The sequence below is a fragment of the Dromiciops gliroides genome, chromosome 6, assembly GCF_019393635.1.
Source record: "Dromiciops gliroides isolate mDroGli1 chromosome 6, mDroGli1.pri, whole genome shotgun sequence".
NCBI lineage: Eukaryota > Metazoa > Chordata > Mammalia > Microbiotheria > Microbiotheriidae > Dromiciops > Dromiciops gliroides.
Genome location: NC_057866.1, coordinates 272,282,481 through 272,299,613, shown reverse-complemented (window position 1 = coordinate 272,299,613; position 17,133 = coordinate 272,282,481). Strand labels below are relative to the sequence as shown.

The following is a 17,133-nucleotide window of genomic DNA, read 5'->3' as shown; positions in this document are numbered from 1 at the left end:
GTTTTAAAGGAGGGATGATGTTAACTGCCTCTAATTGCCCAGCTGGAGGGCTCTCATGTAGGAAGAGTATTGGGTTTGATCTGCAGAGTGCAGCACCAAGAACAAGAAGTAGAAAAGAAAAATATCTACATCATTCTCCTGCCTGCCCCTCCCCCCCCAACCCCCCATATTAGAGTAGTCCAAAGGAGAATGGGCTGACTCAGGATATACCAACTTGCTCTTACTGAGTGCAGCATGGTGACTGGGAGCTAGGGAGGGCGGGGGGGTTCAAGTGAAGAATGGAAATTGTAGATGGGGTATTCCCTCAGGTAGAGGTTAAAGTAGATGCCCCAAAGGATCTATCTAACTCTTAGATCCTATAACTTTCTCTCTTTCTTAATGAAGAAAATTGTTATCTATTTGTCTTCTGATTGGAAGTAAATAAAAATTGTGATAATCAGAAACCATTCTGATAAATGATTCTCCCTATACTACAGCTAGAAATGCTCCTTGTTTTCTATTTTTATTGATTTTCTTAATGAATTAAAATAAGATATGAGGTCACTTAAGTTTCTATTTTTCTATGATCTATTTATTTATTTATTTATTTGTTTGTTTTGTTTTGTTTTTTGGTGAGGCAATTGGGGTTAAGTGACTTGCCCAGAGTCACACAGCTAGTAAGTGTTAAGTGTCTGAGGCCAGATTTGAACTCAGGTACTCCTGAATCCAGGGCCAGTGCTTTATCCACTGCGCCATCTAGCTGCCCCCTATTTTATTATTTTTATTAATATTAATAATAATCTTACCTGATAACTACTTTGGAAGGGAATGACATACCTACAGTTTCATCAGTATAGGGAATTCCTAGTACAGAAAATCCCTTCTCCGGTACAGTTTGGAAACTTATCAGTAACATTTAATTTTAGAGCTTTTCCTGGGGCACTGAGATATTTAATAACTCATCCTTGGTCACAGAGACCTTTAATGACTTGCTTTCAGTTATGCATCAAATACATGTCAGGGAGGTAATTGACTCTATGGTGGGTCCACTATATACTATACAACAGTGTCTATTACATTTTCCTTTAGTTATTTTAAGTGAAGGTTCATAAAGACAAATAAATAATTTTTAAACTAGCTAAACATCTGGAAAGCAATTTTTAAAAGATTTTATTAATATTCTTTTAATACATATAATTTCATTCAAATCATATCACTTATATTTATATAGTTACAAATGTAGACGTGAGCATCTAATTATTCTTGTCACCTTTAATCTTATACTACTCTGTTTCTCTGAAAGGTAATAAATAGAAATGAAAGTATTAGATTCTTCCCATTAATTAGTCACTGTTTCTATGAGAAATCAAGGTACATTGTACAAGTAAAAATCTTATATAATGTCAGGCCAATATTTAGCTACATGAATTCTTCTGTTGTCAATGGAAGTTATTTTTTTAAATCCCTATTTTAAGAAAAATTAATCCTGCTAAAGTTTGTTTTAAAAAATAACATGCTACTGAAGTAAGGTGAAAGCAATCTCACTTTTTTATGGATGATTGGGAGTCAATTGAATGATGCATCAAAAGCATCTAAGAGATACAACACCCTTTTCTCAATGGAAAGAAGCCTAGCATAATTGATTACCATAATTATCATCATTATGCAGCATTTATAGAAGTCAAAACAACCTGATTCTTTTTATTAAACTTTAATATTCATATATAAAAAACTTCTTAAAGATTCATTTTTAAACATATTCTCCAAATCCATGAGTCTTTTTGTCCTTGAAAAAAAACTCCTTTCAAGATTTGTACCTTCTCTAGAATAAGATGTGAATGAGTCTAGAAATAAACAATTAACTTCATGTGATATGTAACATGTCAAGATAAAAGAAAGAAAATACACAAGCATCCAAACCATGATTTTACCAAGGATAGATGGAGTTAAGAAGAGCTTAGATTTTATTTTCTTCTATCATAGCACATTCTGATCTCTCAGAAGCAAAGGCCACTTGTACAAAATATAATATCATCATTTTCCCCAAAGCCTAAACCTTACAAAAATGGTGTCCTAAAAAATTGTTGCTAGTGTAAAACCTTGTAAAAAAGAGGAAAAAAAATCAAAAGAAATCCCTGAGTTTAAGTTTGTTGGAACAGTTCTCCAATAGATTTTTATGGAATCCCACTTTTTCCATTGAGCAAATATTCAATTGCTCTCTCACTTTGGAAGGACTTTAACTCCTGAAAAGAGACTTAAATATTTCAGGCTGTAGGAGGGGGTGTCTTGACTAAAGAAGGCACTAGCATCCAAACTGGGGTATTGGAGTCTCTATAGAAGGCTCTAGGCTTTTGTATCTGAAATGAATATCAAAGACTAGAAGAGACAAATATAAGAAGATGAACTTTAACAAGGAACAATATAAAGTCTTATACATAGATTTAAACAATGAATTGCACAAGTAAAAGACGTGAACAGACACTAATTCTTAAAATGAAACATGACAAATAACAACAACAAAAATGTGACCTTAGGTTACATTAATAAAAGTGTAATATTTTGAATGAAAGAAATGATCACCAAATGATGTATTCTACTCTGCTCACACCTGGCATCGTGAGGTCTGGATAGTATGGTTTAGGAAGGACACTGAAAGACAGAAATACTCCCAGGAAGAAAGCATGTATGGTGAGAGGATTTGCTATATAAAGATCAGTTGAAGAAATTGACAACATCTGGCCTGGAGAGGAAAAGAATGAACTGTCTTTGAGGGTTTGTCATGTAGGAGAGGTAGAATTATAATACTTGTCCTCAAAGGGTAGAATAATGAGAAGAAGAGTCAGAGACAGAGAGTACTGTTCAATTTCAGGGAATACTTGCTCCCAGTTAGAGTCATTCAAAAAAGAATAGTGATTTATGAGAGATAGTGAGCTTTTTATTACTGGAAGTTTTCAGGCAATGGCCAGAAACCAGTTGCCTTTGATTTTTCTAAATTCCTTGCTTCTAAGACTAAATTCTAAATTCTAGATTCCATGCTTCTAAGACTTTAGGGTTGATGCAGTGTTTTTTGTGAGGATTGAATCCATGTCCCTTTAAAATAGGAACATGAATGACTGCAGTCTAGTGGAAGGACAGGTGTGGGAGGCAGGAGACTTAGGCTCTCAGCTCAGTTCTGTCATCCATCAACTCATGATGTGAAGCTCATCCGCAATTCACCTGGGCATTTGTTTCATCTCAGGTAAAAGTATGGGGTACACAGGCTATCTAAGGTACATAACACCACAAATATTTTCTATCATTAGGACTTTTCCTTTCAGTTTTTCCTGTCTTTGGAAATAACTATGTTTGTGATCCATTTTAGTGAATTCTAAGAACACTCCTTAAACCAAAGAACCCATTCTAGTGGAAAATTGGAAAGGGACTTTGGAATAAAACTTGGAAACAAACCAAGTTGTTTTGGGAATTCAAAGTTAGAAAAAAAAGATTTCAAATTTGACCATAAATCTACATTTTTTAGAAGTTTATGAGCACAGATTACTTTATCGACTATGCACTCTAACCATCTCATTGTACAAAGGAGGAAGATGAGGCCAAGGTCATGTGGATATGAAAATAAAGCCAGGATTTGAGTGGAAGTCTCAAACTTCATATTCAACATTCCTTCTTTTATGAAAGTAGAACCTTCACTGAATTTGACCCAGTCAACCATTCCTCTGCATAGTAGGGTTTTCATGAGGCCTTTCCTGTCACAAGTCAGCATGCACTCATAGAGCCTGGCAACCCTTTATTTGCCCTTTTGCCCTCTAATCAACTGCCTGAATTGGCACTTACTGTTATGTATTAGCAGGTGTCTCTGCAAAGAGAAGGGGGTCCGGAACAAAGCTTTGCATTCCTCACACTGGAAGGGCCTCTCCTCAGAGTGGGTCTGCAGATGAAAGAGTGTGTCAGGAGGAAGGACCAGGAACATCAATTAGTCATTTCAGAAATGGAAGCTGCTTGGTTTTTGTGGTGGAAGAATGGAAGGAAGGGAATGGTATAAAGTCATAGTCTGTAGTCATAATGGCTGGTTGTTCCCTATATACAAGGTGTTTGCCAGTCCTTCTGGTAAGGGAGTCACACAAACCTTATCAGAAAAGCTGTTATAAACATGTCATATACCAACCTTCAGCCTTTGGAGTAAGCTATTCCCCCATGATTGGAAGGCACTCCCTGCTCACCTCTATTTCTTGGCATCCCAAACTGCCTTCAAGGTTCAATTGGAGTTCCTTCTTCTATATAAGACCATGTCTGCTATCTTCCTTCCCCTCCCTTCCCATTGTTACTTCACTCCTCTCTAGTCATCAACTTGTAGATACATTGCATATATTTTGCACTTATTTATTCCTTTATGTGTATCAAAAACCTTTTTTTAAAGTTTAAAATCTGCTCATTTGTTTACTCACATATCAACATGTTGAAAGAGAATACATTAAATAGATCCATGAAAAAGCCCTAGCATCCATCCCAAACATGCCACCTTCTACAACACTGTTCATAATCACAGTAGATTCTATCTACTTCCTAAACTCCTAACCAAAATTTCTCACCCACCCACCACCCAAAAAATAAAGTACTTTGAAAATGTTTTTCATATCTACAACTGCAAGAAACTCAGATGTCATCCAGTTCAACACCTTCACTTTCAAGAAGAGAAAACTACATTCCAGAGAGGGTAAGTGATTTGTGGGGAAGTCAAATGGAAAAGTCAGGATCCATACCTAAGGACCCTGACTCCAAGTTTGATGCTCTTTCCAGTATAATGTGAAAAGTTATCATTTTCACCCTAAACTTGTGATACAAAAATAAAAGTAGTTGTTTAGAAAGCAAATCCACTTTATTATTAAAAACTTTAAACATTATTAGTATACTTAAGGTATGATCTTATCTTGAAAAGTAGGCAGATCAAGATTTTATCTACATAACTTTCACATTATCTTGTATCTGTTTAAAAAGTAAGAGGAAGTAATTAAGTAAGCCATTTAGGGCAAAAGAGAAAATCAGTTTCATAAATTAGAGCTCATCAATCAATCAAGCAGTTTTCATTATTGATTCTATGTTAGGGGATAAGGATACATAGGCAAAAACATGGTGACTGTCTTCAAAGAGCTTGCATTCTACTGGGGGTGATGGGATCCATTTAAATGATACTTATACAAGGTAGATACAAGGTAACATTAGAACTGAGAGGGCCTGGAAAGAGTGCGCTCTCTCTCTCTCTCTCTCTCTCTCTCTCTCTTTCAGGGCAATAAGGGTTAAGTGACTTGCCCAGGTTCACACAGCTAGTAAGTGTTAAGTGTCTGAGGCCACATTTGAACTCAGGTCCCCCTGAATCCAGGGCCAGTGCTTTATCCATGGCACCACCCAGCTGCCCCTGGAAAAAGAGCTCTCTTAAGGCAAAGACACGGACATAAGAGCAGGAGTGTCATTTAAGAATAGAAAGCAGATTAGTAGCATTGGCCCCTACAGTGCAGTAGGAAAGGTCCAGATTGTGATGGGTTTTAAATATAAAAGCAAGAAATTTATATCTGATCATGGAAGCAATAAGGAATGATGAGATTTTAATGAGTGGCATGGTCTGACCTATAGTTTAAGAAAAGAGCTTTGGTGAATATTGATTCTTATGGTATTCTCTAGGTTCTTTTGCCCTTTGCAAGCTTTATATGGTAAGCTATTTCCTTTCTGTAATGTCATTCTCAAGGAAAGAGATATTCCTTTGAGGTGGAGACTTCATAGGTCATCAATGAGCGAAGTGGGAAAAGGACAGAGCTCTGTCTTTAAAGTAACATGAAAGGAACTGACTCGTATTTTGCCCATAAAGTCTTTCTAATCTAATAAATTTCCAAAATCAAGTAATAAATCTAAGGCCAGGTGATTGAGTACTTTCTTTGCAAAGATCACCCATTCTGGGGCAGCTAGGTGGCACAGTTGGATAAAGCACCGGCCCTGGATTCAGGAGTGCCTGAGTTCAAATCCGGCCTCAGACACTTAACACTTACTAGCTGTGTGACCCTGGGCAAGTCACTTAACCCCAATTGCCTCACCAAAAAAAAAAAAAAAAAAAAAGATCACCCATTCTGTACTGGTTGGACTGACTGATCAAATCAATATGCATTTAAGTGCCTTCTATGTACCAGGCATTGTGATAAGCTCTGGGGATACAAGAATGGCAAAAACAGCCTCTGCCTTCAAAGAGCTCATGGTCTAATGGGGGAGGTGACATGCAATGGACAAATAAGATCTATACAAGATAAACTGTGCATAATCTCTGGACAAAGGTACAAAGACATGGAATGATCCTTCTCACCTTTGGAAGAGTGCCCTGCAGGACTGGCCTGAAATGTATGGCAGTGAAAGGGAGAAGTGAGGCACTTCTCCTATGTGGCTAGTGGCACAGTCACTACAGTACTGGGCTTGAAGTGAGGAAGCTCTGAATTGAAATTCTCCCTAAGTTACTTACTGGCTTTGTGATGAAGGGCTAGCTATTAAATCTGTTTGCCTCAATTTCCTCATCTGTAAAAAGGAAATAATGATAGCACCTACCTTATATAGTTGTTATGAAGATTATTAGATTATATATATAAAGCATTATACAACCCTTAAATTCTGTATGAAAGCTAGCTATAATTATCATGATTGTTAGAGCTTTCATGCTTCTTCCTATAGAATGTTGAGTCTTTTTCTAGGAAGAGAATTCCAAATTCCTTGTTGATATTCCAAATTGTATGATCTTTTCCCTGCAAGACTTAGCCTATTCCAGTCTCTACAGAAATTATTGGTGACATCAAAATGTTGAAGGAGAACATGTTAGGATGCATCCATCTAAAACAGATTATGCCACCTTCTACAATGTTGTTCCTAATCTTAGTAGATTCTACCTATTTACTAAACTCCTAACTTACCCCCCCAAATAAGTCATTTTAAAAATGCTTTCCCCCCCCCAGATCTACAAATTCAAGAAAACTCAGATGGCATCCAGTCCAACCCTTTCATTTTTAAGAAGAGAACACTCCATCCCAGAGATGGTAAATGACTTGTGATGTAGTCATAGGGCTAGTAAATGGAAAAGTCAAGATTCAATCCCAGGTTCCCTGACTCCCAGTTCAATGCTCTTTTCTATACCACAGTGCTTCCTTTGTTTGGATTTTGTAGTGATTTATGTGTGCACAAGTTGTTTCTTCCCAAGTTTGGAAGCACCTTGAAGGCAAGGATAATTTTGGTTTTGTCCAGCATCTCGGTATGAGTGACACATAATAGATCTTTTAAAGGGCTAATTGAAATGTAAATGAAAAGAACACCAACCCACCAATGATCACAAAACTCAAGCAAACAAAAACCCTGCAGGGTATTTCATTATAATGACCAAACTTGGCCAGGAAGAAGAAGCATCCAGAAAATGAACCTTCTTCAAAGAAATGGGATACTAAGGGAGTGGGACATGCATATTCTGTTAGACTCAATTGATGTGTGAATGACTTTGATAAAAATACTTTGCACTCTGTCACAGTGTGTCTCAGTTTTTCTCTCTTATTCTTTATTACAAGGGTGGGGGAGGATATCTTTGGCAATTAAGTTGATGTCAAAATAAAATCTAAAAATAAATTTCCCAAAAAGAAAAGGGGGGTGGGGTTGTGGGACAGAATGGATAAATGAATCCCTTTGCCTGCCATGAGAGACTCTGAATCCCAACTGGTTACAGCCATAGCAGATGCCAAAATGATCTATAAGAAAACTTGAAGTCCTCTTTATAATAACTTAGAAAAAAGGCTTCAAACTTGCTTCAGTGGGACTTTGGATATTATTTCTCTGTGGGAATTGCTGAATTGGTAAATTCTTCACCACAGTCATCAAATATTAACCTTATGGCAGGAGTAAAACTTTCATCAGGGCCATTTCAAGCTGAGTAGTAAATGTGTCCATCAGTAATACGAGCTTTGCCACATAACCCTGTATTTTACTGGAAATTCTACTTATTCAGTAGGTCATGTTCAGGACATGAAGAGCAGTATGAATATTCCTGGAAAAATCAAAAAACCTAGCAAAGCTAGGGGAAACAACCAGTGGGGAGGTCTCTGCCAGAACCACTCTTTTTTTTTTTCCCCTAAAGAAGTTTGGTTCTTCCCAAGCATAAGACAAAATGTCCTAAGCATCTGACTCTCCCCTAGAGGCAAGACATAAAACTGAAGTTACATAAAAGACCTGTCTTCTTGCTTTCAAGGTCAGTGGATGAAATTTTTACTGCCAGCTTTAAAATGAGTTCCTTAAAAGCAGCAGCTTCTCCACCAGAGAAAATGGAATTTGGGGACAGAATGGAGAAATCAGTTTCTCTAGAGGGTGAAGTATCAAACTACTCTGAGACTCTTAACACAGTAGGAGTGGGCACCCATATTCTCAGCAGGGATGAGTGGATCCCATAAATTGTAACAAAAGTCCACCATAGCTCTGCCACCATTTTTTGTTGGAACAGCATGTGGCTGCACTCTGATCGAAGCTGCCTAATAAGATGCTGGACACTGAGGGTTATTCTTATGAAACTTAGAATGAAATCAGCTATGAACTTATGCCTCCTAATGCATGATTTTTTTGTAGGGCAATGAGGGTTAAATGACTTGCCCAGGGTCACAGAGCTAGTAAGTGTTAAGTGTCTGAGGCGAATTTGAACTCAGGTCCTCCTGAATCCAGGACCAGTGCTTTGTCCATTGTGACACCTAGCTGCCTCTAATGCATGATTAAAAGATGGCATTATGTGTCCAACTTGTTATCCTTCTGATAGGATAAGCCTACCAAACCAAGACCTCAATCCCTAGCCTAAGTTGCTTCTTTCCTATACTACCTGGACAGTACTTATATGTGATAATGTTATATATAGATGTAGGACTTTTTTTTCCCCAGATAGTTGGTTTTTAAACATTTACCAGCATACCCCTGGACCTGATGGCACATGCACACTAGGAGAAGAAAAATATAATGTATGCTTTCATAGTACTTTATAATTTTAAATTACTTAAGACCATTCTCTTATTTGAATCTTACCACAACCTGGTGAGATAAGTTATTTTGTTTATTATGATCATTAGTATTATTATTCCCACCGATGTTAGGATATCCACAGTGGAGTAGTAGTAGGTAGAAAGGTGCTCGCAGAGCTAAGAAAACATTCCAATTCTATGTCCAATCCATCTTGGTTGTGTGATCCTGAGTAAGCTCTCAGTATTTTAAATAGCTTTATAACATTTTAAATTTCAGAGAAGATGCTGACCTACCTTGGTAGAAGGAGTTCCTCAACAGGAGTTCCCTAAAGAGTTGGAATTACAGGTCAAGCCCCTATCCCTATCCATTTTGCAAGTGAAAAACTGAGGCTTGGAGAGATTAACACAGGATCACACAGCTAGAAGGTGATAGAGCCAGGTACTCAAAGGCAGGTCTCACTCCAAAATCAGGTTTCCTTTCACTGTGCCATGACTATCTCTTCCCAAGAGACCATAACTGCCTCTGCCCTTAAACTATCTAACTTCAGTTATGCCTCTGACACCTCTGAAAAGACAGAGAGCTCTTTCTTGATCCATCCAATTGTTAGTACCCCTTGACAACTGTGGACACTACTTAATATTTACCCTGTTTACCTTTTGTGTCTTACTTCCCCTTCTATCCTTCTCTTCCATGATACTTATCTTATGTGGTGTCCCTCAATGGCAAGTAAACTTCTTGAAGGCAAAGTGTTTCATTTTTTTTTTCTTTGCACACCTAATGAATACCTAGAACAATGTCTGGCACATGGTAGGTTCTTAAGACATGCTTCTGAATTGAAATAAACCCAAGATACTCAATCTTATGGGGCTTAGAACAAAACAAAACAAAACAACTCATTGTTGTTTTTTTTTAATTTCCCAGGTCTGAGAAATCTAATCCTTACTTTACCACTTCAAAGGAAAAGTTCCCTTTCATGTCAAGAGGCTAGTGCCAAATTTATCAACACTACCCTCATGGTCCCCATTTTCCCCAGCCAGTGAAGGTCCTCACTTCTAGAAATCTCTTACTTAGGAAAGTTACAGAAACCAAAATTTCCAGGGTCAAAGGGTCAGTAAAGGAAGAAAAAAACCCTTAAAAAGAAATTAATATGCTAATGGCATACCCCTTGCCTGAGCAAAAATCCATCCAGATAGTGGGACATGGCCTATTTGATGAGAAAGACATTAGATGGAATAGTTCCTGGCTTCAAGAAGCATACTTTCTACAAGTTGACATACCATTGAGAAGAGACTTGGTCTCCCCAGCTAACATAGGTAATAGATGCTTTCTGTTGGTATTCCCAGATTTAGAAAGAAACAAGTAGACAAGCAAAATAAATGAGAAAATATGAAGCCCGTGAACTGAGGTCATTATTTGGATACCAATGCCTGACCCTAAAATGGGAAGTGGCTGTCCAGGCAGTTGGAAAGTTGATCTCATTTTCACAGATGATCAGGTTCCAAACATTTAACTAATGTTGGCTCAGCCATAAAAGTGTTTTTTTTCCCTTAAACTCCACAATACATCTGAAATGTCACCACCATTACAGAAGAAATATTTTCACTGAAATCTTCATAGAAATGTGGGCAATCTCTTTCTCACAATGATACAGATGTTGCTAATGCCAAACAGTCCAGTGTTTAGAGAAGCCCTTTCTGATTTTAAATATAAAACACACATTTGTACTATATGGCATAAAAGGTAATGGTACCACATTGTACTGATTTTCACATTTGAAAAAAGCTAATTTAAGAGCATTATCCATAAAATGTTTTCCACATTTGCCCCGTGGGTTTATTGCCCATTTTGTCACAATCCAACAAGAGAAATACTGAAACAATTAATTGATCAGTTTTCATTAATTTGCTATTTTCTGATACCTTTTATATGCCCTATTTCAAATGATCACAGCAAATAGGAACATCTACTTCAAAAAACAAAACATGTATAATTATCCACAAATCAATTATTATTAGTTAATGATATTAATAAGTAACTCCAAGTCATAATAGCATAACTCATAACACAGCCACCTCTAAGTGGTCCAAGTTTTCCTATACTAGAAGCATAATTCTTTTTTAATCATAACATTTTATTTTTAATAATAAAAATACCAATCACCCACATTCCAATGGCTGGGGAATGGCTAACAAAATTTTGAGAAGTTGATATTAGAGAAATTCTTCACATCTTCACACTCTAAGAAATTGCATCTCTTAAGAACACTAAGGAATATGGGAAGATGTAAAACAATGCCAGGCAAAGAAAGTAAAATCAAGCCAAGATTCCCATTATTTATGACACCACTGATATTTCAATCAGCATATTGCATGTCCTTTTCTTAGTCTTTCTCATCCTTGACCAGTCTGCTGCATGTAATACTATTAATCACTCCTACTCCTTCCTTCTTCATATTTTTCCTCTTAATTTCCATAGGATCATAGTTCTACAGCTGTAAGGGGATTCAGATTCCATTCAGTCCTAACATATGAGGAAACTGAGGCCCATGGAGGTTAAATGACTTGCTCAAGGTCATATAGGCAATACTCCTCAAAAGTGGCATTTGAACCAAGGTCTTCCAACCCCTAAGTCAATTATTATAAACTCGAATACCTCAAATAGAACTTATTATCTTTCTGCCCAAAATTACTTCTCCTTCTATTTTAGCGATTTCTAAAAATGGAAGCCCCGTGGCTATAATAAAAATATCCAAAATATTCATAATTCAAAATGATGCCTAAGAATAAAAACAAGTCATGGTACAGCAGAGAACACAGGTAATGAGTGTGTGCAAGGCACACCATCTCTGGAGTCAATCTGGGTTCAAATCATGGCTCGGCTGCTTTGTGACCCTGGGTAATTCACTTCATCTCCATGGGCCTCAGTTCACTCCTCCATAAAATAAGACATTTTCTATAGAAGCTCCCAAGTTTTTTTTTTTCCTAGCACAAGATTTATGAGCCTGTGATCTTATTATATTGAAGACAGCTCATATCTCTGCAGAGTTCACCTCTATACCACACATGATCATTTTAAGCAAGGTCCAAGTGGCAGTGACATAGGACTTTATCTATTTGATATCATCCCAAAATGAACAAACTGTATTATAGAATTGTGCCAGGAAATTAAGCTCCTACAGGTGCTAAAATGTGTTGAATTTGATCCAAGTTTATTCAATTCAATCAGCACTTATTAAATGGCTAGTATGTGCCAAGCATTGTGCTAAGCACAGGAATGAAGGACACAGTCTTGTACCCATTGCTTCAAAGACTAAGTCCATATTGGAATGAAGGCAGTAATATGTGCCAGCCCTGCTGCTACAGGTAAGGCCATCTATAGATTCATCAAAGGGTTCCTGACTGCTGAACTTGTTAAATTCCTTTCATACTTAAATTATTTTTCTATCTTCTCCACTGCCTTCAGGCATCCTGTTGCCACTTTTTTGCTCCCATCATAGCATATTTGTTTTTAGCACCTCTGATGTTATGGCTTTTCATGTCTTAGGACCTCCTAAATCAGATTTTTTTGGCTGAAAAATCTAAAAAACTTTGTTAGTCACGAAGAGTCTCTAGGTGAGTTATTGAAAAAAAAATACTTGGAAAACTGTGATGGGTTTGAGTGCATGACTTCTGGATAGTTGTTGTTCGGCCCTTGTTTTGAAGAGGACCAGTGACATCATAGTTGGTATCTTGACTTGCACATGGATTGGATTCAAGTGAGTCAGAGTTGCACAACGTCATCAGCCTCACTCTCTTTTCTAGAATCATCAAAGTGTAGGGGCAAGACAAAAGTCAGGACAATTGTTGATAGCCCAGAATACAGTGGATGATGGTGTAGTATTCAATGTCTACGCAAACTCTAAGCACTTCACACCACCTGCTTCAGCCACCTTACTGGCCTTCGGAACAAATTATTCTCATCTGCACCATCCCATGCAGGAAGTCTTCACATGCTTCAGGTCAACATACCCCTGATTTACTGACAAATTTGAGGCCTTTTTGTTACCCTCAACCATCTTTATTCTGTCTGCCAAGACAATTTATGAAGATATGGCTGTTGTGCATGCTACAGCTTCTTGGATCCACTGGTGAGAGTTGGGTGACAGGTGGACACCTGAAAAGGTCTTGACAAGCCCTCATAACAGAGATGCTAGTCCTCCCTGAACACCTGAACATCCCAAAGAGATGAAGTGACTTGGAGGAAGTAGCAAAGGCAGGATTTTAACCCAGGCTCTCTCATTTCAAATCCAACACTCTCCCTGGCCAGTAGACACTAGGGAATGAGCTATGCCAGATATGTGAAATCTTAACAGTGCTGTACCTAGTTTGACAACCAGTTCTCTGTACACATGAACCATGTTTAACTTTACTTTGCATTATTAGCATCTTCTCCATCATGTAAGACTAGACAATAAACAAAACAATAAGTCAAAACCTGATTTGTAACATTTCTATATTTTTGAAGTGGTAATTTTTCACAATGAAACATATTTAACAATTGAATCTCACAAGTAAGAGCTGACTCCAGCACACTCTTGTATGCTACTGTCTCTCAAAAAAAGTTTGTGTGTATGCATATACATGTATAAACACATACATATAACATAAACTATACAAACACATGAATAGATATGTGTGAATATATATGTATATATAAATATATAAATTATATATACATATGAATATGCTTATAATTTAAAGAAAAAGAAAGGGTGTGAAGAAGGGTCCCAATGCAAGAAAATTATATGGATAGAAGTGGTTTTGAATTATACTGTTATTTCAACAATGGTATCAAATAACACTAATTTGGGGTGATATTAAGTAAGAAATCTTGACTGGGTGCAGTGAGAAATTGACTCTCCTTTAGTAGGAATAAATTTGAATTTTAGAAGAAGCATTCCTTCCAAATTGCTCCCCTCCAAAACCTCTTAATTGCATGGGAACCAAGAACAAGCTCTGCCTGGGCTCTTCAATGTCAGAGGTAAGACTGGGCTCTCAATGCCATAATTAGTAGTGATGAAAAGCCATGGAGATAAACTAGAGAATTACTAATGAGAATTGACATTGATATAGTGCTTGAGAACTTAGAAAAGCTTAACAAGCATTACTTTAGGGAAACCTCAATGCAGCGCTATGATGTACAGGAAGTAGGATTATCTCCATTGTACAGTTGAGAAACTGAGGCCTAAAGTCATGACATGACTTGTCTAGGGTCACCAAGGAAGCAAGTGTCAGATGCAGAATTTAAACCCAGGCCTCTATTGACTGCAGACTTCTATCTAATCTGCCTGTTATCATCTTAGCCATCAAACATCATGGCTCCAACATGACCATGAAAAGGTAAATAATAAAGTAACAGCAACAACAATAACAATAACAACAACAACAAAGAGAATGAAAAGAGCCAGTGTTTATATAATGATTTGGGTTTTGAAAAGCACTTTACATGTGTTGTCTTCTTTTATCTTCATCAAAACCCTACATGATAGATGTTGCTGTTATCTCCACCTAACAGTTGAGGAAACTGAAGCAGACAGATTAAGTGACTTGCCCAAAGTCATACAGCTGGGGGCAGCTAGGTGGCACAGTGGATAAAGCACCGCCCCTGGATTCAGGAGTACCTGAGTTCAAATCCGGCCTCGGACACTTGACACTTACTAGCTGTGTGACCCTGGGCAAGTCACTTAACCCCCATTGCCCCGCAAAAAACAAAAAACAAAGTCATACAGCTATTGAGTATCTGAACCATGATTTGAATTCTGTTCTTCTTGGCTCTAAGTCCAGTATTTTATCCTCAACAGCTATACAACCTCCATAGCACCATCCAGATGTACCAGATATATGATAGATGGATGGATGGATTAATGAATGGATGAATGGATGGATGAATAGTTTGATCAATGGATTGATTGACCTGTGGTCCACTCAGTGAGATTATTGCATTTCCTTTCTAGCTGACTATCATGGAAGAAGAGACTGTTTGCTCTGCAGGGATCATTGTACAATGAGTCATAGATTTGTTGACTGCAGAAAAACTATTGGCTTTCTGCTTTGGAAATAGCAGGTATCATTGTTTCTACCAACTCTGAGTCATCATTATCACTTTCCCATGATTTATGATTGAAAGGATGAAAGATGGTGCAAGGAACCTGTATCAAACTCTCAGATCACATAATATAAAGCAAACTGAAAAGCTTGTAAAAGTCACTGTATCAGTTTCATAACCCTTCCCCCACCCCACCCCAAAATGAGGAGGTTCAAGAGGGTAGGCAAGAAGCTAACCAGATAAGTTTTATAATCACATAACTGCCAAAGCAGCATGGATACCATTCCAGTTTTGAAACTATGATCCCTCAGTTTAAACTAATGGCCAGCAATTAGATGAAAGAGATTGATGACTCTTGTTAGCCTGTGATGAATAGACAGGGTTTATGCTGTTGATAAACTGTAAGTTTGATGTCATGATTAAGAAAGATTTCAACAGTTTAATTTCTATACCCACCACACCCCTCCCCAAAGTTGGCTTTTCAACATCTTGTTATTACAGAGGAGAACCATGCCCAAAATGTAATGATTTTTAAACACTTTTTACAGGCTCCCAGATCTCCAGGGAACCTTAGAGTTCACCTTCTCCAATCCCCTCTACCCCATTTTACAAATTTAGAAATTATGGCTCAGAGAACAGAAGTGACTTTTCTAAGGGTTCTTATAACAGAAGAATTTGTCTTTATCTGTTGTCGAAGAATGATGAGGCTGATCATTGAATAATACGCAATAGTCTGTCATTAGGATTGTGTTTGAAGTCTTTCCAGCTTTGGAGAAGTAGCCACAGCTTGTCCAGTGAAGGGAGAATCCTCCCTCACTGTTGTGAGAATTCAGGGAAATATCTCTGACTACTATAAAAATCATCAGCTATTAGAACATGGGAGACCCATGTAGTCTAACAACACAGGTAAAGAAGAACCAAGATGTCAGGACAGTTGCAGATGTCTGCACATTTTTGTAACCCCAGTGTAATGACTGGAGGTATTTGCACATTATTACATAGATAGTGACTGCATTTGGAACAAAGAATATCAGGAAAGTTTTCCCCACTACTGCCAATCCCCATTTTACACAATAGATCTTAACGGCATGTTAACAGAAACCCACATTTCTATGCAAATATCCATACAAGCACACTAACAAGTGTTTGAAAGGAGATGAAGCTGATCTCAAACAGATAGACTGGCTAATAACAATGGTGGAGGCTTTACCTTTTTGTGGTTCTTGTAAACATTTCTGTGGGCAAATCCCTTGCCACAAAGCTTGCATTTGTAAGGTTTATCTTCACTGTGTATGATTTTGTGTGCAGCCACCTGATCGATTCGTTTGAAGGACTTATTACAAACCTCACAGTTGTAGGGGCGTTTTTCTGCAGAAAAGCAGGGGAGAAATTTAACCTCCAATTTACACAAGAGTACAGGATGAAACGACAAAGATGTGTCCTTCCCTCAGCTACATTCTTTTTTTTCTTTTTAATAAGTTTACCTAATTACAGAACCAGAGAATCTCTGGGTTGGCAGAGACCTCAGAGGCAACTAGTCCAACATTCACTAATTATTCTTATGACCACGAATTTAGAACTGGAAGGGCCTTTGACACCAGATTCCAATTCTCACACTTTACAGATAAGGAAACTGAGGCCCAGAGAAATTTGCCCAGTGTCACATAGCTAGTATTTGAGTGAAGATTTGAACTCCTGTCTTCCTGACTCCAAGTCCAATAGCAATCTGTCCACTATACCACAATGCCACCCAGTGGCCATTTATTCAATGAGCCATTATCAAGTTCCTACTATGTGTCAGAGTGGCTAGGTGGCACCATAGCAGATAGAGTGTGAGGCCTGGAATGTGGAAGACTCATCTTTCCCGAGCTTAAATCTGGCCTCAGACACCAACTAACTGTGTGACTCTGAGTAAGTTACTTCATGTTGTTTGCCTCAGTTTCCTCATCTGTAAAATGAGCTGGAGAAATAGCAAACCACTCTAGCCAAGAAAACTTCAAATGGGGTCATGACCAGTTGCACACAACTGAAATGACAGAACAACCACAACAACAGTATGTGTCA

The 17,133-nt window shown here is 37.7% G+C and overlaps 1 protein-coding gene across 2 annotated transcripts in view; it reads right to left on the bottom strand.

Moving 5' to 3' along the window:
- The window catches only part of PRDM5 (PR/SET domain 5), a 185,540-nt gene that overhangs the window by 76,958 nt on the left and 91,449 nt on the right, over positions 1-17,133 (bottom strand). For both annotated transcript variants that reach the window (XM_043973326.1, XM_043973328.1), the window contains exons 9-10: positions 16,280-16,437; positions 3,811-3,904 (exon numbers count right to left, since the gene is read on the bottom strand). In XM_043973326.1, coding sequence (XP_043829261.1) covers positions 3,811-3,904; positions 16,280-16,437 — 252 coding nt within the window. The remainder of the gene's footprint in view (positions 1-3,810; positions 3,905-16,279; positions 16,438-17,133) is intronic.